The following is a 22,565-nucleotide window of genomic DNA, read 5'->3' as shown; positions in this document are numbered from 1 at the left end:
TTTGAAGGATGGCTTCTGACACCCTGGCCTGACCGCACAGATGGCCCAGTCCCCTCTCTGCCCTGTACCACACAGTCTCTTCTGTCATTCTGGAAGACGGTTGCAGCAAGAAGCAAAATGTGGACAGTGCTGAGAAGACTCCTGGGGTGGGGAGGACACAGAGGCCATTCTGAAGGGGGTTATAATTTGTGTCTAAAGAGTCAGAGGATCGTGGCCTCCTGTGGGACCTAAAATCATTCAGAATCCAGCTGGCGAGCCTAATTTCGCTTTCCTTGGAATTCGTGGGCATTTTACCTCCTTCCCTCTCGTTTCAACTCCTAGTTGCTATCAGAAAGGCCAACATGGAAATTCTGAGGCCAGCTAGCCCAGGAGTACAGGAAGGGATGGAAACTGCATGGGAAGCATGTGCCTGCAGCACCCCCCCCCCCCCCACCCCCATTCTGTCCCTCACAGAGGCTGTGAGCTCTAGAACCTTCCCGGGAGCTGCGGCAGTATTTCCGATGCATTTCTGAGGGGGTTACTTCATGGCCTCCAACCTGGTGATGGTCGTCCCTCTTATTGTATCACAGCCAAAGAAAAAAGTGTCTATCACTCTGTTTAGTTGGGGAGAGGAGTGATGAACTTTCCAGGCCTCTTTCCCAGCTAGTAAGTGAAGGCTGGAATGTCAGGGTCCCGTGACCCCTGTACTCAGTGCTTGCAGATCCGCTGGCCACAGAGCAGGAGGGCCCTTTCTCCGCCCTTTCTAGGTTTCCAAAGACCCGACAGGCTTGGGCAGGGGACTACAGGGAAGATGACACTCCCTCTCAATGTTCACCAGCCCTGAGGAAGCGGGCACCGACTCCTCTTGGTTTTGGCTTGAGATCCTCCTGGACCTACAGCAAAGCTTCCTTCTCTTGGCTGAGCGGTCACTAAATGAGCCCCCTTCCAGCCACGCATTTCACCGGAGCCCAGTGGCCCGTGTATCAGGAAATTGGGTCTAAAAGAAATCAGGGTCTCGCTGTAAAGCCGCTTTATACACTATACACGTACAACTATCATCATTTGAACAGATGATAACAACCGACCCACGGCTCCAGGCTTGCGCCTCCTCACAGCATTCACTAGTCATGCGCCCAGATACGCCACTGCTGTCATCAGTGTGTTCGGGAAGGGCTGAGGAAACCCGTTTGGTGAACCTGAATAAACGAGTCTCATGTTACTGTCTCCTCCTCGGAGATTCTGCAGTTGTGCGCGGCGTTAGCTCGAAGCGGTATGGCGACATGGATAGTGCCGTGGCAGAACTTGGTTATACGCCAGCCCTGGGCTGTTCTTACCTGAGGGACGCCGCATCCGCTTTTTCTGCCCCCCCCCTTCATGGTGAAACCCACTGGGATGAGGGCAAGGAACAGAAAGCCCACAGGCGTTCCAATGGGGTTTGGTGGAAAAGGGATATTCACAACGGAGAGAAAGAAGCAGTCAGTGTCTCTTTTCTCCAAGGGGATGTCATTTGAATTTCCTTTTCCTTACAAAGGTCCTGGTTTTTCAGTTTCACCAAGGCAATGTTGTAAGGGAGGCTGCTGGGGGAGGAGGATTTAAAAATGGCCGGGGCGGGGGTGGGGGTGGGGTGGTCTCATGGCGGCTCAGTCAGTTAAGCGTGGGACTCTTGGTTTCCGCTCAGGTCATGATCTCGCAGTTTGTGGGGCTCTGTGCTAACAGTGCTTGGGATGCTCTCTCTCCCCTCTTTCTCTGCCCCTACTCCGCACACGCTCTCTCTCTCTCTCTCTCTCTCAAAATAAACTTTAAAAACAAACAAAAAATGGCCTTGGGCCTCTGACTTCATGGCCTCTTGTAATTCCAGGGGTGACCCAGTGTTCTAAAATCCTTTGATGAGGACAGAATAGTTCATAAAGGTATCCGGAATCCTGACGGCTGTGGTCTCCAGTCAACCTCAGACCAACAGGGTTCAACACAGATGACCCGGATAATTCACTCCGAAACACCCTGCGGACGTACTGTAGGGTCTGGCTGCTGCCTTCAGCCAGAGGGCTCTCTGGTTCCAAGCCCCCAGTGAACCTCTCACATAAAATTTTTAGAGCTTTACTGTGATTGGTTATTGCATTGTCCTACTTGACTGATTCATAGATGCCTCAGAACACTCTACACTGTGTCAGGGTAGATTTCTCATGGACACATCGGTTACTCTGCAATTTCTGGGCATTTCTGCAAATACTGTACCAGACCTTGGCTAGAATCACAACCCTATGATATTGTTCCTGTGAAAAAATTACATCTAGTTTCTGCCATGAACTTCTAGTACCTCTATTTCAGGAACAAAACAGGATATTCTGAACAGGTAATTGTAAATCTCCAGGTAATTCAAGACAGCTCCCGATAAGTAAAAAGTCAGAGCAAATGTATTGTATGAGGACTTGTAGGCTTCTTCCTCCTGTGAATTCACCAGGACAGGGACACACTTGCCAGGGCCTTCCAGGACCCAGGGGAACCTGTCACTATTCCCACAGCCAATGTCATAGAACAGCCTGCTGTGTGAGATAAAGTGAGAACCACCAGGCATCAGAGGCTCCCCTGCTCCTGCTAAATACGGCTCCTGGGGCCTCTTTACTTGGCTGGTGTCCCTCTACTCTCTTTGGATGGAGTCCAAACAGTGGATGGCAATTATATTCCTACCTGTTTTGGCGTCCCTGCTTAAAGATTCTCTGTGGTTGTTCTCCCAGTCCCTTAAAGCCTCCTCTCTACCTCTGACACCTCCAAATCCCCATCCATCATCGACACCATACATCTGAGTGGCACAATGGCTTCTCTGGATTGGTCTTTTGGGGACTATGCATGGTATACATGGGAGATCACAAACGGCGGGGATGTGGGTCAGTCCTGAGAGCAGCCAGCACCACTCTTGCTCCCACTTTTTTGGGTAGAATGCAACCACACGTCCACACCTACCTGCAAAGGAGGTTGGGACACGTGGCTGAGTATCCCCCAAGAGGAAATAAGCGTAAGGAGCAGATGGCCGATCTCTGCCACACCTTCCTGATGGATCTCATCCTTCCCGTTTCATTCTGACAAGTCCCCTCATAAGAAAACTTAAGTTCACGTTCTTCTGTTTTTTGTGCAAGGGAGGAAGCTGATGAGATCAAAAGGGAAGACTACGTGAGACACTGGAGCCGGGTCTCCCAACTAATGTGGGCTGGCAGAGCTGGAGTTCAGGTTAAGGGCTCACCTCTTCTCATCTGAACAGCCAACAGGCTAGGATGTTGAGACAGAGGTTGTAATAATGATCCCGCTTATCCAAGATTTACAGTGTAATAATCCCAGTCGATCCCGGATCCATTCTGCAAATCTCCCTCCCCTCCTGCGGGTACTGGAATAGGAGTCTGCTCTGAAGTTTCTCTTGCTGTTCTAAGCCCTCTCAGCAGCACTGGGGCCCAAGCATGTTGCCTCATCTCTGCCAGAACCTTCCCTGGAGGATAAGTCTCACTGTTGTCCTCTTTGCTGAGAGTCCATAACCTGCTGCAGATGACCCTCTCAGTCTAGCCCCATGAAGCCACCTGCACATGACTCCTGCATGGGGACACCTACTGCTGGGCCCCACCAACAGACATGGACAATAGCCTCGATTGGACCAAAGTTTTCCTTTACTTAGAGACATCGGACCCTGGTTGGCCTTCTGCGGGGCCTGGCTGTTGCCTTTTTCACACCTGGTTTACATTCTGCTCTTTCCCATTTTGTCCCCAGGGTCATTAGCATGTCAGAGCTGGGTCTGTGTGAAGAATGCTCCGGAAGGTGTGAATCTTCTTCCTTGGGTAGGAGTTCCAGGGCTTGGGCCAGAAAATGGGGATCTCTGACCTGGAGCTACAGGTGGTGATCAAAGCAAGGAAGCTGCTAGAGTCAAGAGTCACACGGAGAGGTCAATGAGCTAGAGAAGTCTTCCCGTCTCCAAACAGGGGAGCCAGAGGCAGATTATCAGAGCCACCGTGGAGAAGGGAGAGAACCATTCCTGGCGGAGGCAGAGCCAGCCTGCGGGGCTCTCACGGGTGGCCGAGGTGTGAGGGAAACCTCAGCGCATCTAAAGACTAAGAACTGGGTAGTTTCCCTGAGGTGCTCCTTCCTTTCTTGTCATAGGAGTGCGCTCCATGCAGGGCTGTGGATTTTTCCTTTTGGCAAAAGGCACTGGTAGGAAGCTAGCCTTTGTCTAGCTCCCAGTCCTCCAGTGAGGAAATGCCCACGCTGAAGCATCTCGTCTGCTGTGGGGGTGGAGCCAAGGCACGGCTCTGAAGGAGCCAGTTCTGTGACGTGGGTCTCAACTCTGCTCCTGGAACTGAGTGTTCACACTCTTGCTAACCCTCCCAACAATTAAACCAGTTCACGTGGGTTCTCTTTGCAACTAAACCTGACTGACAGAGTTGGTCATACATTTCTGCTAACTGCAGATCTTTGGGAACTCACATGCGTGTGGTGGTAACTCCTGGGTGGTGACCCACAGGGGCGTTTCCTGTGGAAATGTCGAGTACTTCTATTTGGTGACATCCCATAGACTGTCAAAGTTGGTAATTTTAATTAGTGGCCATGGGAAAAGGGGGTGTGAAACCCAGTCCTTCATGGGTCTTTTTTATAATGAAGACTTCCACTTGGCTTTTTTTGGTAGACAAACATCAGACAGACACTTTTTATAGCATCAAGACACCTAGGCGGGCCTTTTACTCACAAGAGGTAGATGGCGTGTCACGCTATTATGTTGGTTCTTCAGGGACTGCTTTTTCCAGAATCTTTGTTCAGCTGCTCGGGAATCATCTCCAAGCCCACCCGCCTTCCTCCTGTAGGCCATCTGCAACCCCAGCTCTTCTCACCACAGGGCTCTGGGGATGTTCCTGGGCCATGTGACTGACGAACACTCTGAGAAGCACCTTCTGGGGCCCTGAGCTCCTACCTGAAGCTGAGGAAGGGAGGCATTAGGTGACATTACTCCTCTGGGCGGCAACAGAGGACGGGAGGCATTAAGTGACATTATTCTTCTGGGCGGCAACAGTCGTGTGAAAATCATGGTTCACGGAAAGACAACTTGGATGGAATCAAACACTGAAGCAAGCCACACTTCTTTCCTGAGCCCCCTAAATACGAGTGTTCACTTATGTTTATCTAATTATTGATCAAAACAAAGCAATCCCCTTCCTTCCCCTACCTCGAAAAACCAGGGCCACAGCAACCCATCCAGAGGACAGTGAACTCCAGGGCCTGCCTGGGTCGCAACCCCACACCTCACTGGCAGACTGTGCTTCTTCGGGCTCAGGGCCAGGCTGGGTCCGAGCGAGAAGCACTGACTCACTGCGCAGGGGTTTCCACACCGAGTCCCCTGTTTCTTCACATGCTCGCTGAGCACTCACTGTGTGTCAGGCACTCTGCTAGGCACCAGGGAAGCTCCCAGGAGGGTTACGACCAACACACGCCCTCCATGCTGGGCCCTAGATGGGGTTCACCTGTCTCTGCCATATCAAATGGGTCTCCCAGCATAGAGGGCCTAGCCTGTCCCAGCAGGTGCATTGCATACCAAATCAGCTTTCTCTGCTCCATCTGGCCCAAGTTCACCTCTACCCGGCCTTGTCACTATATATAGCGGTTTGGACTGGACCAAAATCTGTACACCCTCTAACAGTGTAAAACAAAGTGTCCTCTGAGCTCTATGTGTCAAGTTGATATTTCACCATGTCAGACTGTGTGCAGGTAACACATTCTCGGAGGTCTGTGGGTTCCTGCCTCAGGAAATAATGGGATATTCATAAATGTAACAGCCCTTAGGTTTTGTACATAAATCCCCCTCAGCAATCAGGACGCAGAGAATTAGACACCAGAAGTCCTCACGAAGGAGACTTTGCTGTGCTGGTCTGATACCAAGGAGAGGCTTCTTGCTGATTCTACTCGGTAGCCTTACCTGACCTCTTTCCTGCTGTGGCCGTGCCAGAACCCTCAGGACATTCTTTGGACCTTCTCTTTTGTCCTCCACTTGGTTACGTGTATTAGCCAGAGTTCTCCAGAGGAAGAATTCTTTCTTAGGCTTCTTTCTCCTCAGGCCTTCAACAGATGGGATGGGGCCTGCCCACATTAGGGAGGACACTCAGCTTTGTTCAGCCCACCAACTCAAATATTAATCTTATCTGAAAACATCCTCATAGACACCAAATATCTGGGCACCCCATGGCCCCATCAAGCTGACACATAAAATGAACTACCATGTTACCTGTCTCTCTTGCCTTCCTGACCCATCACTTCACCTGGAGCACAGCTCATTTTCTTCCTTTGGTCGTGGCACCCGTGGCCTGAGTTCCAGATAACTGACCTCAGGCTTGCCCTCAGGCCCCTTCCCTCCAGAACTTCCTTTTCAGGGCAGGCCAGGCCGGAGGCCCAGGGTTCTCCAGCCCTTCCCACCCAGACGCTGGCCTCCGGATGTTTTGATACCAGAGCCTGCCTGCCTTCCTGCCTTCCTCCCTTCCCCCCTCCCTCCCTGAGGTCCTTGCCTAGAGCTTTCTTCCATGCCACCACCATGCCTGGTGATATCAAGGCAAAGTGTTCCAGGAAGTCATTGCTTTCTCTCTGCTCAGCTTTATGGATTGACCCATTCCGACGCCCTCTACTCACTCATAGTGCTTTGTGCCCTGGAAACCATCCAGTAGGTCGGGTATTTGTCGATACCTTCCCATCCCCCATTCTTCCAGGAGAGAATGCTCTGCTTTTTCAAATTCCTGCAGCAGCCCTGGGGCCACGGCTACACGCCCCCGTGTTTTGGCCCCCATCTGAGCTCCTTCTAGACCCTCCCTCAAGGGTGCAAATCCAGATCCTAGCTTCTGCCGTCCCCCGCGTCTCGCCCGCCTGTTGCACAGCTCGGTTAATGGCAAACAGGGGTGAGGATTAGCCGCAGCTGCATGGCCTCGTGTCCCTGCGGAAGGGCGGGGCGGCGCATGCGTGGACCTTGGTCTGTCCTATTGGGAAGGAGGGGCTTTGGGCCTGTGCGCCTGGATTCTCCGGTTCAGTGATTTCCTGGCGGCCCTGCCAGTGTTTTACTTGCAGGTTGAACTAGGGTCAAGAGTTCACCTACAGAGACGGGGAATCACTGTAGTAAGACGGGTCGTGACTTAACCAAACATTTTGGATGGGTTTATTTTCTTTTCCGTTCACACAACGATCCTAAGATGTAGGGATCATTGGGGGCACCCGAACGGCTCAGTTGGTTGAGCGGCCGACTTCAGCTCAGGTCATGATCTCACAGTTGGTGAGTTCGAGCCCGGAGTCAGGCTCTTTGCGGTCAGCAGAGTCGGCGTCGGATCCTCTGTCTCCCTCTCTCTGCCCCTCCCCTGCTCGAATTCTATCAAAACTAAATAAACTTAAAAACAAAACAAGTAGGCATTATTGTTGTTTCCATCTTACAGATGAGGAAGCTGTTTAACGCAAACATTGAATCATTTTTCTGCAGTCACAGACCGAGGTGGGGGAGCCATGAAATGAACCCAGGCAGCCTGGCTACACAGCACGTTTAACCTCCTTCCCAGATGTAGGAACATCTCTTTGAGTCTCTGCTTTCCGTTCTTTTGGGTATACGCCCAGAAGTGGAATTGCTGAATTATATGGTAGTTCTGTTTTTAATGTTTTGAGGAACCTCCATACTATTTTCCATAGTGGCGACACCAATTTGCACTCCCATCAATAGTGTACAAAGATTCCCTTTTCTCCACATCCACGCCAACGCTTATTTTCTTTCGTTGTTGTTGTTGTTGTTATAGTTCCCATTCTAATGAGTGTATATTGGAAGCTCATTACAGTTTTGATTTACATTTCCCTAGTGATTCGTGATGTTGAGCATCTTTTTTTTCATTTATTAGCTGAAATATTTACTTTTAAAGGAATGCAGTAGGATTTTGGCTTTCTTTTCAGATTAGTTACTAAAACAGCACTTAACTGGAAGAAATAAGTGAAAAATGCATTCAGTGGTAGTTCAGAGTCCAAGGGTTCTTCTTCCTCTTAGGCACCAGGAAGAATGTTTCTTTAGGACACAGGAAGCAGGACAGGATGTCCGTTACTGCGTACAGGCCTGTAGGGGGCGCCCAAGAGCAGAGCACCCTGGGTGCTTCTTCCCAAGGGGTCCAAGTGTCCGGTGAAGGAAGGCTCCAGGGTCTTACCCCAGGTGCCCTATTGCTTTCCCCAGATGTGTAGGGATTAGACGGGCTAGCTGTAGCAGAACATTTCCTTCAAGCAGAAATGGCTCCACAAAGCACAATTCACTTCAGCGAGTCATGTCCACATCCGTAAAATCACCAACAGTTAATGATTCATTTATTCACTTATTCAATAAATATGTGTACCAACTGCCCGTTTGCCAGGCACTGAGACCTATGTTTGCAACAGAAGATGATCGAAGTGGATTTGGGTTACGACCTGAATAAATGCTTCAGAACAGAGAACAGGAACGAAGGTCAAGAGCCTCTCTCCCCAGAGCCCCACCTTCAGCGTGGCCAGTGGTGAGCGAGTAGACTTCAGAGATGTCCCTTTATTAAATGGAATACCACTTACGGCTCTGCAGTATCGACCAAATGAACAAGGTGCAGCGGGAGCTTCGAGTCAAGTGGTCGTGATGGACGGTTCTGAGCCCAGACAGCTGACTGAGGCTTCTCAGAGGGCAGATGTGCTGCCTCTGTATCACCATCAGTCAGGCTGAGCCTTCAGCTCAAAATGCATCTCCACAGGGGAGAGAACAACTTTCCCCTCTCTTAAGGGAAAGGGAACATTAACTAAGCATCGTCTCCGGGTCTGGGACAGTGTTAGGTGCTTTATATGTATGGCGGAGCAACGTTTTCAGCTATTAATTTGTGCCTCTCTTCTAGTGCCCTGGGCAGGATAAGGACCTCAGAGAGGAGCAGCTGGGTGGGTACCGGTCTCTGGGACCATGCTCTGTTGCTGGGGTGGCTCAGCCAAGGGGGCGGGAAGTTGGCAGACCTCAGATTATCCGGGCAAACGGAGATCTCAGTGGTAAGTGGTGCACACAGGGCACAGTGTGAGACTCAGGCTTTGTTCTTCTCCCACTGTGTGTGTGTGTGTGTGTGTGCGTGTGTGTGCGTGTGTGTGCGTGCATGTGTGTGTGTTGTGGGAGCAGCCCTGAAAATAGATGAGGCTAAACTTCTTCCTTACCTGGCAGGGTGAGAGCTCAGAGTCAAAATTAAGTTGATTTACATGTTGCCACGGTAGCAGAGTACCTGGAAGTTTCCTGTGCTGTGGCAGGTGTGGAAATGACAGAAGCACCCTGGAAGAGAGTTAGCAGTTTCCTAATAGCACCCACTCAACATATCTCACCATGCCATCCAGCAGGCCCACCCCTGGGCACCCACCTAGAGGGAGTAGGAACATACAACGAGTCTTTCTCTTTCTCTTCTGGTCCAAGGTGCTTTGGGAGCCGCTGGCTTCGGTGTAGACATGGCCAAGTCCAAGAACCACGCCACGTACAACCAGTTGCGAAAACGGCACAGAAATGGCACCAAGAAACCCCAGTCCCAAAAATATGAATCTCTTAGGGGTAGAGAACTCAAGTTCCTGAAGAACATGCGCTTTGCCGAGAAGCACAGCAAGAAGCGCCCGAAGAAGACACAGGCCAACAATGCCAAGACCATGAGTGCACGTGTGGAGGCCTTCAAGGACCTCGTCAAGCCCAACATCCCAAAGACTGGTAGCCACAAATTCAATCAACTTGCCTGCACCGCTCACCCCGAGCTCGGGAGACATGCTCGCGCCCTCGTGGCCAAGGGTCTCAGGCTCTGCTGGCCAAAGTCCGAGGCTGAGACTCAAACCGAGGCCCAGGCTGCAGCTGTGACCCCAGCTCCAGCTCCTGCTGTGGCTCGGGTTCCCATAGGCGCCGCCCGCCACGAAGTCTCCAGTGTAGAGGCTTCTGTCTGCCAGAGTGAGGATGGAAGGACCAAGTGTGATCCCTGGGCGTCTGTCTGCATGGGGATGGTGCCCTCCTGTGCTGTTTGTGCAGATAAGCCTGTGGCAGGAGCTGTCAAATAATAATAATAATAATAATAATAATGATAATAATAATAATAATAAAAAAAGAGAACACATATCCACACGAAGACTTGTTCTCGAATGTTCACAGAGGCTTGTGCATGATAACCTCACGCTGGAATAAACAAATCGTGCTATGTTTCTGCCACGGGACAGCACTCAGCCGTAAAGAGGAGGGAGGAACGGACGCTCATGACAACTCGCTGAATCTGACAGACACTGTGCTGAGTGAAATTCCATTCAAACGAAATGCTAGGAAGCAAATCTATAGCGACAGAAAGCAGATGGGTGGCTGCCTGGAGCTGGGGAGGGGGCAGGGATTGCCGCAAGGGGCAGGAGGGAGCATTCTGGGGGGTTGGTGACGTTCCGGAGGCCAAACGTGGCAGCGGTTCCACTGGTGTATACGCGCCACAAACCCATCAAACCGTAGTCTCCAGATGGGTGCATTCTATCGTGCGTGGACCTTAGGACACTTAGGCTGACTCAGAGACGGTCAAGAGGCATGGCTTTATCGCTCACGAGAGACTGTGCAGTGTGTTGAACCCACTACGAAGATTATTTCACTTAGTCCTCAAAGTACCGTCGTAGGAGAGCCACGATTACCCTCTTTGTCAAGGAATTAGCAACGCTGGTAAGGAATTGTTCAGGAAAACCACCCCCAGTCCTCCTGTGTGTCTCCCTCACTCTGACGCCATGGCCACACTCACAAGGCCTCTGGGCAGGGGGAGTCCCCACAACGAGCAATTCTGTGACACCAGCTTGGGCAGCGGAGGGGCAGGGCAGGCTCCTACAATTCGACTCAGCTCTGACACTGTGCACCTGCAGACAGCGTGGGATCTCATGCTTAAGGGCCCCATCCTAGAAGACCATGCCCCCAGCCCCTGCTTCGGACGCCAGCCACGAGTCCAGGTTGTTATCCGTACTTGTGACCAACCGGCTATGGAAGGGAGGTTTCCACAACCCCCCTTCAGGCTCAGTTAGTTTGCTAGAGGGGCTCCGAGAAAGAAACAGTTTACTTATTAGATCGTTCTGAGAAAGAAACAGTTTACTTACCAGATCGCTCGCTGGTTTGTTACAAAAGGATGTAAAAGCCGGATAGAAGAGAGGCTAGAAGAGATGCACGGGAGCTTCTGTGTCTTCTCCAAGTACATCACTCGACTCACCAACCCGGGAGCTCTTGGATCCCCGTACTTTGGGGATCTTTATGGAAGTTAGATTATGTAGGCATGATCAGTCATTAACCCTGGAGAGGGAACGGGGCTGACAGTTCCAAGCTTTTCATCATAGGTCGAACGTTCTGATGACCAACTCCCATTTCATCCAGGAGCCCACCCAGAGTCACCTTGTTAGAACAAAAGTCACCCCTGTCACCAGGAAATTATAAGGGGTTTAGAAGCTTTGTGCCAAGAAACAGCAGAGACCGATATACATTTTTTTTTCTTTTTACATATTTTTCTATTATCTGACAGGACTCAAGGCTTAGGGAAAACCACCTGAGCTGTGCTGGGCTGGGGCACTGTGGCCACAAAGTGCATCTCTAACAAAGACCCTAGACAGCCATTAGCAGCTCACTTGGTAGGAGAACACCTGCCTGTTCTCCGGGGTGCGGGGATCCTGTCCGAGTAGTAAAGCAAGGGTGGGCAATGCGGCTTCCACTTCGGGGGTACAGATCTGGCTGGTTTGGGAGAAAAGAGGGGCACCTGGGTGGCTCTGTCGGTTAAGCGTCTGACTCTTGATCTCAGCTCAAATCTTGATCTCAGAGTCGTGAATTCAAGCCCCGTGTTGGGCTCTGCGCTGGGCATGCAGCCTACTTTAAAAAAAATAAAGAGAAAAGGTGTATATTGATTGTGGGAAAGTGAAGGTTATGAGCCTGTACCTAAGGGTGTGTTGGATCCAGGTGCAAATGCATTCCTACTCTGGGGGGTAGGGAAAGGAGCTATGGGGAATTTCATGAACCCCATCGCTTCCTACAACTGTTTGTCCCTGGGGCGCTTAGGAAGCCTGATGCTCCGTACGTCTCTGTTCCTTTTGTCCCGTCACAGCCCAGTGAAGCTCATGACCGGGGGAGCGGGGCTGTCGTCCCTCGGTCGTCACCAGCCCGCGGTGCCCGGCTGAAGCTTCCTCGTTCGTTCGTGGATTCGGGACCTTGGTGTACCAGACAGAGTCCTGGGTGGGCGTGGGACTCCAAAAGAAAAAAAAAAAACAAACAGCAAATCCTCCTAAGACAAACCATAACGTTGCATCTCTATTGAGAGGTTTTGCTGTGCTTGTGATGAACGAGCGCCTTGTGACTATGGCACAGCTCCTGCCATCTGGGAGCTCTGGGTTTACCAGAGGAAACAGAGGCAAATGGCATTTGGACCCGGAGCGCCAGGGGCGGCCTCAGGGAGATGCTGTGCCTGGCCCCAGGGCGGCAGAGGCCCCCCCACACTCACTGTACTTCCTGGGGGTGTCCCTAGGTGCCCACTGGGAAGCCCCGGGTGCCTTGCTGGGCCCTTGCATCAGGAGACCTGAGGACACCTGGGCGAATGGCCGAGCTGCCCAGTGGGAGGGTTGGCACCGTCTAGGCCGGACTGCCAGGCTCTCTTTTCTCCCTGGAGAGCGGCCCTGAGGGGCCCTGGCGCAAATGAGTTCTGCTACTGGGGTGAAGTCATCGGGGGCGGGCACTGCACAAGAGAATATTGTGGCAGGATGTTAGTGCTAAAGCATTAATGCTTTTTTCCTCTTTCCCTTTGCCCTTTCAGTCACAGGGGCTGTTTGCCCTTCCCTCTGGGAAGGGTGTGAAGGGGTAGAGCCCAGAAAAGAAACTTCCAGACCCTGGTTTCCCAAAGCTTAGTCCTTAAGGGAATGGAGAGAGTTCTGGACAATAAACAGGATGTTGAGAGGGAGGGAGGGGGGGGGGAGAGAGAGAGAGAGAGAGGGCTCTTCTTGGTTCCCCGGAAACAGTGCTTTGGGCTCTGGTCTGTGCTTCCTCAGGGAACCAGAGCCCAGGGGGGGGGGGGGGGGGGGGGGGGGGGGGCTCTGACGACACTGAAATAGGGCTTCCTGAGGGTCCCTCGCCTCCACCCCATGCTTTCCCGTGACCTGAGCTTCAACTGCTGTCCTGCTACTTCCCACCACGTAGTTAAGTAAGCTATTTCACTTCTCCCAGCCACAACCTTCCTACCTGTAAAATGGGGATCCTGAAGTCTCCCCCCGGTGCTGTGGTTGCTGAGGGTGAGCAGGGAGGATAGTCCAGCAAAGGCTGGGCCACACACTCTAGTTCCTTCTCCCCTCCCCTGCCCTCCCCTCCTTTCCCCTTCCTCCCCCTCCCCTCCCTTTGCTCTTTGACCACCTGGTCCCTGCTGCTTCCCTGAAACGTGCAGAGCAGGGATAGTTTCTGCTGAGTTCTGGGTGCATCCCAGCACCCCACACAGTGGCTGGCTCGCAGTAGGCACTGAGTATTTGTTTAGTAAAATCTGTCAATTTTGGTAGGAAGAGGAGGAGAGTGGAGAGCAAGGAATAAAAACCCAGAAGACCAGGCTCTGCCTCTGCCAGAGGTGAGGACTCTTCCCTCCACCGCCCGCCCTGTGCCGCCACCATGCTCGTCCGGGGGCTCCCCGTGTCCCTCTGTGTCGCAGGTAAGGCCGCCCCCGCCTGTCCCTGGGATGAAGGCAGGAGGGCGCCGGGCTCCGTGCGTGCCCAGGGCTGGGGTCTGAAGGAAGAAGGGGCACCTTTCCCCCGAGGTTCCCAGAGTTTGAGGTTGAAGGGGAGACGAAGTGGAAAAAAATGAATGTTTTTCAGCTGTCAGCTCAGGCGTGGTGAGGGAAGCCTCAGCCTCAGCCCCCGGTTGGGGTCCCCTCACTCCTTCCCCCTGCAAACCCTAGGCCCAGGCCCAGAACTAGAGTTCGCTGCCCTACATATACTGTCACTCATTCATTTCTTCACTTATGCATCCAACCAGTAAATATTTACTAAGTGCCTGGTCGGTGCCAGTCGGACGTGGTCCCTGACCTCACTGAGCTTACGTTATAATGGGGGGAAAAGACATTTGGCAAGAAGATAGCAAACAAGATTATTAGACGATGTGACCAGTGCAGTGAAAGAGAGAAGTGGGGTGACAAGAAGGAAGAGTCACAGGGAGCGATCGGCAAGGCAGGGGATTCTTCAGATCACGTGGGTGGCAAGGTTTCCCTGAACAGGGAGATTTGGGCTGGGCCTAAGGAGTAAATGAAATACTGCAAAGAATAAAGGCAGGAAAGGGAGCCGGGGCACAGGGAAGAGCCTGTGTGCGTGAGGAACACATGCAGGAGGCTCTGGTGGCCTCGAGAAAAGTAGGCCCAGGACTCCAGGGTTCGCGGGGTGTGGTAAGGAGCCGTGGTCACCGGTGGGAACCCCCAGGACATGAGAAGCGGGGGTCCCCTTGTGATGGGGTGGGGTTAGGGAGTAGAAGCAGAGGGACCCTCTGGGGCCAGTGCTGTCAGCTGCAGAGGGAAAATGGTGGCTTGGGCCAGGGTGGCAGTGGGTGTGGAAAGACCCAGAAAGTTCAAGAAAGTTCCAGATCTGAGGAATGACAGGATTTGCAATGCAACTGGATGCCAAGAATGAGAGACAGGGAGGGACCGGCGATGACCCCTGGGCTGGGACTGGAGATGCTGGTGTGAGTGGTGCCATTCGATGAGCTGGGAGGCCCAGGACAGAGCCCACAGGTAGGGTGGACCTATATATGTGACTGACGCACAGTGGGACACAAACAGGGAGCCCAGCACCAGAGGCTGGAGTCGGGGACGCGTCAGGACACAGTGTTTTACAGCCAGGGTTCCTCAAACTGCGAGTTGTGAGCCACTGGGTGCGAAAGCAATTCAGTGGGCCACAGCCAGTGACTTAAAAAAATTAAACAGAATAGAGTAAAAAATATCAAAGTGAATCACACATCATAAGAGTGATTTTTTTTTTCCTTTTCCCCTTCTCTGATGCAGGGATCCTCCAGCTTTTCTCAGCGACAGGCAGCATCTTGGACTCTGGTGGGTGTGACAAGCTTCGCCCTGTTTGGCAAGAGCCTCATCAGCCCTCTCCCTGTCCTCCTGATTGTACACATTCCGGCCACTGTGTGCACCCAGTTCTTCAGTCTTATTGTCCTCTCCTAGGGCATCCGGCGTGAGGCCGATCCCTTAAGGCCTAGGACCACCCCCCCACCCCCACCATCCTGGCACCAGACCCTTTATCCCCCTCCACCCCTGCAGGGCCTCACGGGGCAGAGTAGCCCTTGACCAGCTGTTTGTGAGGACCCCACAAGGGCATGGAGTCAGGAAGGAAGGAAGCCAACATTGAGATCTCGGGGCTTCGGGCTGGCTCTTGGGAGATGTGTGACCTGCTCATTAGTTCCTTCCTTCCTTCCTTCCTCCCTCCCTTCCTTCCTCCCTTCCTTCCTCTCTTCCTTCCTCCCCCTCCCTTCATCTTTTCCTTCCTTCCTCCCTCCCTCCCTCTCTTCCTTCCTTCCCCCCTTTCCCTTCCTTCCTTCCTTCCTTCCTTCCTTCCTTCCTCCCTCCCTCCCTCCCTCCATTCATTTCCTTCTGATGTGCTGGACACTGGGGATATAAGGATGAATGAATAAAGCTCATTCTTTGCTCCCAAGTTGCTTGCACCTGGTGGTGGAGACAAACAAAAAGGTCCTTTCCCTGGGGGTTTTACAAAATTCTGATGCCAGCCCAGCAAATGCAGATCCTTGCTGCGGGGTGGGCCTGCACATCAGTGTATTCAGAAAACTCCCCAGGTGGTTTTCATGTGCAGCCCTTGTTCTGAGCCCTGCCTACAACAGGGTGGTCCCCTGCTATGATTCAGGGCCTGGCCCTGGAAACTCCTCCCATGGTCCTTGTGTCCTGGCTCTGTCCCTTCCCGCTGGGTGGCCTTGGTCAAGTCCCTTAACTCTCTGGGACTGGGTTTCCTCATTTGCAAAACAGGCATGGTGATGTCCCTCCTGGGGAGTTACTGGAAAGATTCCATGAGCTGCAGGCACACCGAGCCGTGAGGGCTCAGTCAACGCGGGATATTGTTACTAAGCACTAACAAAGGGGCACTGAGCAAATGGGAAGGGTGTAGAGGATGGGGCAGAGGGCTGAGCAGTTAGTTGGGCAAAGGCAAGTGGGGAGAGAAGGACCCTGGAGGACGAGGGACTGGGGGGAGCAGGAGGTGGGGAGTGGCCAGTCCCTCCAGGCCCAGAGCGCAGCTTGTGCAAAGGCCCAGAGGCACAGCTGTGTGCGAGGGGAGAGCCTGCGGTAAGGGGTGGAGCAGGGGAAAAGAGAGGCCTGGGAGGCTCCCTGTGTTGAGGCCGGAAGCTCTTTGGGGACCAGGGGTGGGTTGGGGGCAGCCATGCGCCAACGGCCTCTCCTGTCTCAGCCCTGCGGCTGCTGAACAGTGGCAAGACGTTCTCGAGGGTGGAGGCGACGCTGAGCTGGTCTGAGGCCCTGCGGTACTGCCGGCGGCACCACACGGACCTGGCCGACCTGCAGAGCATGAACAGCGTGAGCAGCATAAGCTCCCTCTACTCCCTCACGAGCAGCACCGAGGCGTGGATCGGCCTCTTCTTCGACGTGCGCGTGCGCGGCCTGAGCTGGTCCAGCGGCTCCACCTTCGCGGCGCCCGTGTGGAGCTCGCTGCCGGTGTTCGCCGAGGGCGTCTGCGCCACTCTGTACTCCGTATCCGTCTTCCCCAACCTCGGGGCCGCCTCGTGCACGGCGCAGAAGCCCTTCATCTGCTACTACGGTGTGTGTTCGTGTGTTCGAGTCCGGTCCTACGCCCGCTCTTCCTCCGGGGTGGCTTCTCCCGAGCAGGTGGGAGGTGGGGGGTGGGGTGGGGGGCGGGCCCTCTCACGTCCTTCCCAGGACGAGGACGACCCGCTGTTCTCTTCACCCCGCTGCTACACGCGTCTCTGCAGCCTTGGTTTCTATCTCCTCTGTCCCTCATTCCTCCGACTCCATCAGAGAAACAAGTGCCAATCAGCGTGGAGAGAAGGTAAAATCTGGGCTGTCCCCTCCAGCCAGTTAGGGATTTGGGAGAAGAGGAAAAAGAAAGGGAGGAAAAAGGAAAAGCGGGTGGGGGATCCGCTTGCATCTACGCAGCAAAGGCAGCGGAATTCAGCGTTGCTCTTCCCACAGAGCACAGGTCCGGTTTTACCTCTCATGGTGGCAGGGAGAGTAGTGGATGGGAACCAACCCCTTCGGACATCCCTGCAGGAAATCGGCGGTGCTCAAGGGCCCCGTCCTGACCCCATCTTGGCCCCATCCTGCCCCTGCTGGTCCCTCTCTGCCCATGCCACCGTCCGGGGGGATCACACAGGGGGATAGTTACAGACCAGAGGGCACTTTTCTGGTCAAAAGCGCCAACTTCTGCTTTTCTGTGTCAGCCGAAGCCCAGCCCAACTCTGTGTCACCCAAACCCCTCAAACAGGGGCACGGAGCACAGCCGGACACCTCCCCTGTTTTCCGCGACGCGGCGCCTGTCATGGGGCCTTGAAATACAGCCCACGGGGGCGAGGCTTGACCTTCAGATTCCCAAGCCAGTAGAGACGGTCAGGAGTGCTGGATGTGCAGGGGTGGGAGCCCCTCAAAGAAAGGGCCCTGGGCGCAGGCTCTCCCCTCCTCCCTCTGGTGTCCTTGGGCTCCACTGAGGCACGTCCTGACTCCACAAGTCCACCTCCCTGGTCTTTGGGGGGGGGGGGTCTGCCCTGCCCCCACAGTCAGTTCTCAACACAGAATGAGCTCTTAAAAATACAAACCAGGTCACTCTGCTCCAACACATTCAATAGGTGGCTTAGCACTTAGGGTCACGTCCCTTTTGAGGCCGACCAGGCCCTGCCTGACCTTTTTGGCCTCATCTCCTCTCCCTGCCCCTGGCCACACTGGCGCTCTGCTCCTCAGACACACGCTGCCCTTTCCCACTTAGGGGCTTGGCCTTCTCTTTGCCTGGGGATCTCCTTCTACCACTTTGCAAGGCTGGCTCCTTCATATTCTCTTCAAAAGCCAGGATCCTGTTTGTCTAATTTCTGCTATTTTCCCCAGGCCTAGAACAGTGTCTGCCACAAAACAGGGGCTTTCTCTGTCTCTCAATCTCCCTCTTTCTCGTCCTGTATATATTTCTCGCCCTGTATATATTTCTTGAATAAATGTCACAGGGATGGAGAAAGCTGTTTACCCTGGAGCCCAAGGCATCTCCTGGCTTCCGCTTGGTTCCCGGTGCCTGCAGAGGTTCCCTCCCCGTGACGCGTGCTCTGTTTCTGTTTTCCAGACCCTGCTGTGGGGCATCGCACCCCCACAGAGCCCGCTCTCAGCCCAACCACCTCTCCAAAGCCAGGTACGCACCTGGGAGCTCTGCCTGCCCTCTGACTTGTCCACCTGGGCTGGCGGGCAGGGTCATGCCACCTGTGTCCCCTCTGCTCCTCCCTACCCTTGGCCTGGCTGAGGGATCCTCTGGCTTTGCTGTCCCCGGGCTGAACCCCATGGAGAGAATCAGTCCAGTTTTATTATTCAGAGGAACCCAGACAGGGGAGTGACTTGCTCAAGGTCTCCAACCAGAGAGGGGCCGTTAATGGCCCAGGCTGCATCCCAGCTCTGGTGAGGCCCCCGCTTCCGTGGTGGGTGAGGGGGACTTCCCTTCTGATATTCCTGCCCTGGAATCTTCTGTTTTTAATTGTTTTTTAAGTTTATTGATTGATTTTGAGAGAGACAGAGAGAGCGAGCAGGGGAGGGGCAGAGAGAGAGAGAGAGAGAGAGGGAGAGAGAGAATCCCAAGCAGGTTCCACACCGTCAGAGCCCGACGCAGGGCTGGAACTCATGAAACTCGAGATCACGACCTGAGCTGAAACTAAGAGTCGGATGCTTAACCAACAGAGCCACCCAGGTGCCCCCTGCTGTATATTTCTTTAAACTTTCTTCACATCGGGTATAAAGAATCCATGACAAAGGGAATGCACTCCCCACTCCCTCTGCTTTATAGAGCCGGTTTTCCGCACGCTACGAAATACGGAGCTGTAGAGTGAAGATGGCCGGGCGTCCAAGGTGGACCTCGTCTGAATCTCATCTTGCCATTTAATATGGCATGAGTTTGGGCACATCATCACCAACACGGGCCCCCGCTTTCCCACCTGTATGATGAGGTTGATAGCATCTACCTCTCAGGATTATAATGAGGATTTAAAAAGATGACGTCTGCCACATGCATAGCTCGGGGCTGGGGAGTCCTCGCTGCATAGAGGATAGCTTTAAAAAATCAGTTTAGATAGGGAAAATGAGGGAAACATCAGGCAAATCTTGCCGGGCTTAGGTGAACCAGGATGTGTCAGAGTTTGGGAGGCCCTGTTTGAATCTGAGGATGTGGCTCTCTGTTCTGCAAATAGAGGTGTTTCCTTCGTCGGGTCTCTGGAATCAGTCCCTCAGGATCTGGCACCACATCCTTTCCTGGCTCCCACTGTTTAGAATCAGATGCGTGGGCTTGTGTGTTACAGATGAGACAGGCCTGGCAAGGGGTGGTTGTGGGGGGTCGGCCCAGGCCAGCCTCCGGCAGAGACGGGGGAGGGAGGGTGCGGGCTATGGGAGGCCGGCATCCCGGGCTGTCTGAGCCCCGCTGGAAGTCGGGCCCACTGGGATGGGCACGCTCTGTCTTTTCCCTGGCTCTCCAGATATGATGGATATCACCCCCTCTCTCTCTCCTGCCTTAGCCCTGGAGCCTCCTGAGAGCCAGCACCATAGTTAGAGCTGCTGGAAATCACAGATGAGGCTGCCTCTAAAGTAGGATTGTCCCATTTTCCTCCTCCCCTCCCCATAAAGGGTCACTACCTTTTAATCAAGTGCTAATTACTTGCACGCATGGTGCGAAACCAGTTGCATACATGGTTTCATTTAGGCCTTTAAATTAGTCTAGGTGCTATTATCCCCATTGCGCAGATGAAGAAATGGAAACTCAGACTTAGCTTGTAAGGACTTTAGCCACCAGCAGGGCTCTTCATCCCCACCTTTCCTAATTTGCATTCTCTCTGCTGCTGCCATGATAGCCCATCCATTCTCCCAATGTGGTGTTTAGTCTGCCTATAAAATGGTGGGTTTCCTCAAATCCAACACCCAGGGACCGGGCCAAGGGCCCGAGTCAGACCCGAGCTCTGTCCCAGGGGAGCAGTGAGGCTTGGTCTGTCAGAGATCCAGGACCTCAGGCCTGCGGTCTCCCTGTTTTTTGCCCCCAGCTGTGGTCCAGATTGGCCGACAGACCTTCATGCGATTCGACCAAGAAATGACCTGGCCGGAGGCCCTGCGGTATTGCCACAGCCACCACACGGACCTGGCCGACCTGCAGATGGTGACCGACGAGGCGGGCAAGGAGGCCTTGAAGTCCATCACGAGTGAGACCGAGGCCTGGATCGGCCTCTACTTCAACTCGACCTCTGGGTCTCTGAGCTGGTCGAGCAACCTGGGTGCCAGCATCCCCACCTGGCTTCAAGTGCCCGAGCTGGGGACGGGACTGTGTGCGGGGCTCCGCACCTACGCGCGCTACTCCCCCCGAGTGTATTCGTTGGCCTGCTCTTCCCTGAGACCCTTCATCTGCTTCTATGGTGTGTGACAGTCTGTCCCCACGGGCCCTGGGCTTACCAAGGATAGAACGGGATGGGACATGGGTTTATTGAGCAGCAGGAGACGCTGAGGTTGGACCCAAGGAAGAACCTCTAGACCCTGAGGGTAAGAGGAGCTTCTGAGGGAGCCTGAAAGAAGGAGTGGAGCCCATCGAGCCTCAGGGCATTAGCAGTTAGCAACGGTGATTAGTTTTTGGGCAATGCAGAGGTTCAAAGCATGGACTTGGGAATCTCACACGGGCTTTACCATTTGCTAGAAATGAGGCGCGTGGCATCTCTGAGCCTCCTTTTCCTCTCCTGGAAAATATATTTAACAAATGGCTTCGGAGACTGAATGAGAATGTATAGAACAAACCTAGCAGAGACCCTGGCACAGAGTAGGCGCCCAGCAGATGTTAGCGGTTGTCAGTGTTGTTGAACTCTAAGTGCACGTGAACCAGAGGCCTGCCTGGCTGTTCTGGATCTTGTGTAGAGTGTGTCCTCAGCAACAGGTGCGTCCTGCCTTATCCTTTTCTTCTCTTTTTTTTTTCTTTCTTTCCTGCCTTCTTCCCTCTCTCTCCCCTCCCTTCTTCCTTTCCAGTCTTCTTTACTTTTTGTAACAGCTTTACGGCATATAGTCCACATACCTTAAGAATCACCCTTCTTAAGTGTCTAACTCAGTGGCTATTAGTAGTCACGGGTGTCCAAGCGTCACCACTAATTTTAGGACATTTTGTCACCCCGAAAGGAACTCCTTGTCCTCGAGCAGTCACTCCCCAATCTCCCTCACCCTCAGCCCTGACAGCCGCTAATCCACTTTCTGTGATCTGCCTGTTCTTGGCTGTTTCTTTTGGTGGTTTGGATTTGATGAGAATGGGGATCCTTATCTACCAAGGAAGAATGATGGTCCCTCCCTTGCAGGGCTCCTCTGAGGATTAAAGACCTGGCAAGCCCCCGCCCGCAGCCGGCACACGCACATGCACGCATGCACACTGAGCTGGCTGAGATGGGCAGCTGGTGGGGCTGCCGGCAGGCCTTAGGGGAGGCAGACCTGGGGGCGCTCTGTGCCAGGTCGGCCCTGTCCTCACCACTCTCCTTCCTTACTCACAGACCCTTCCGTTGAGCACCGGGAGCCCACAGCTCTCCAGCCATCCTTTCACGCTCCCTCCTCAGAAGTGGCCGTGGAGACAATGCACAGGCCAAGTACGTGCCTGTTTTCGGTTCTGTGTGGGTGCTTTGGACCTGTCCTTGGCTGGGTCCCAAGGTCTCGGGGTCTGAGAGCTGGAGAGGTCACCTGCATGCCCCGTGGGGTCCGCCCAGAAGAGGATTTTCCAGCCCACCCCCATCCCCTGCAGGGCCAGCTGGGGTTGGAGAAGGGGGACTCAGTTGCCATCAACCTCCCCCTTTGACCTGGGCCACTAACTTGCAGTTCCAGGGTGGGAGGCTCAGGAGAAGCTGTGTGCACCCCCAGTGAGGTGATGAGGGCCAGCCTGGGATACGGAGGGGAAGACTCTGGGCAGTGCTCCTGAGAAGTCATCAGAGAGGCCTTTGAGGTTTAGCATCCAGAGGGGGAACCACAAGAGAGGTGCCTGTCGAATCCATTGTGATTCTGGGCTCCTCTGGGTGGAGAAAAGATTCCAGATGAGTTGTTGGGACTATGTGTGGGGACATGTTGGGAAACACAGTGATTGCCCTCCTACAGCATTTTTAAATTCCTGAAACATCTTCATAGCTATTACCTGATTTTGCTTTCCAAGAGTTCTGAAGCTAAGTAGGGTAGTTGAGGGCAGAATCACGGTTCTCCTGGCTTTGTTGCAGATTCCTATATCTGACAAAGGTATTCTTGCCTTTTCTGAGGACACAGAGAAGTTAGGGAACTTGCTGATAGTTGCACAGAGCTTTATTTATTCTGGGGACACAAAGAAAAATCAGGGGTCGCTCTCAAGGAGCCCAA

At 53.5% G+C, this 22,565-nt stretch overlaps 1 protein-coding gene across 1 annotated transcript; it reads left to right on the top strand.

Moving 5' to 3' along the window:
* Nucleotides 1–9,450: 9,450 nt before the first annotated feature.
* LOC125925784 (60S ribosomal protein L29-like) lies at nt 9,451–10,038 on the top strand. Its single transcript, XM_049635040.1, has one exon. The coding sequence runs from the start codon at nt 9,451–9,453 to the stop codon at nt 10,036–10,038; it is 588 nt and encodes a 195-aa protein (XP_049490997.1).
* The last annotated feature ends 12,527 nt before the right edge of the window (nt 10,039–22,565 follow it).

The sequence above is a fragment of the Panthera uncia genome, chromosome F1 (genome assembly GCF_023721935.1).
Source record: "Panthera uncia isolate 11264 chromosome F1, Puncia_PCG_1.0, whole genome shotgun sequence".
In the NCBI taxonomy this organism is placed as follows: Eukaryota; Metazoa; Chordata; class Mammalia; order Carnivora; family Felidae; genus Panthera; species Panthera uncia.
This window is presented reverse-complemented; position numbering and strand designations above follow the sequence as displayed.

Excerpts from the sequence above, each read along its gene's own strand:
- LOC125925784 (XM_049635040.1), top strand. The coding sequence starts at position 9,451 with ATGGCCAAGTCCAAGAACCACGCCACGTACAACCAGTTGCGAAAACGG.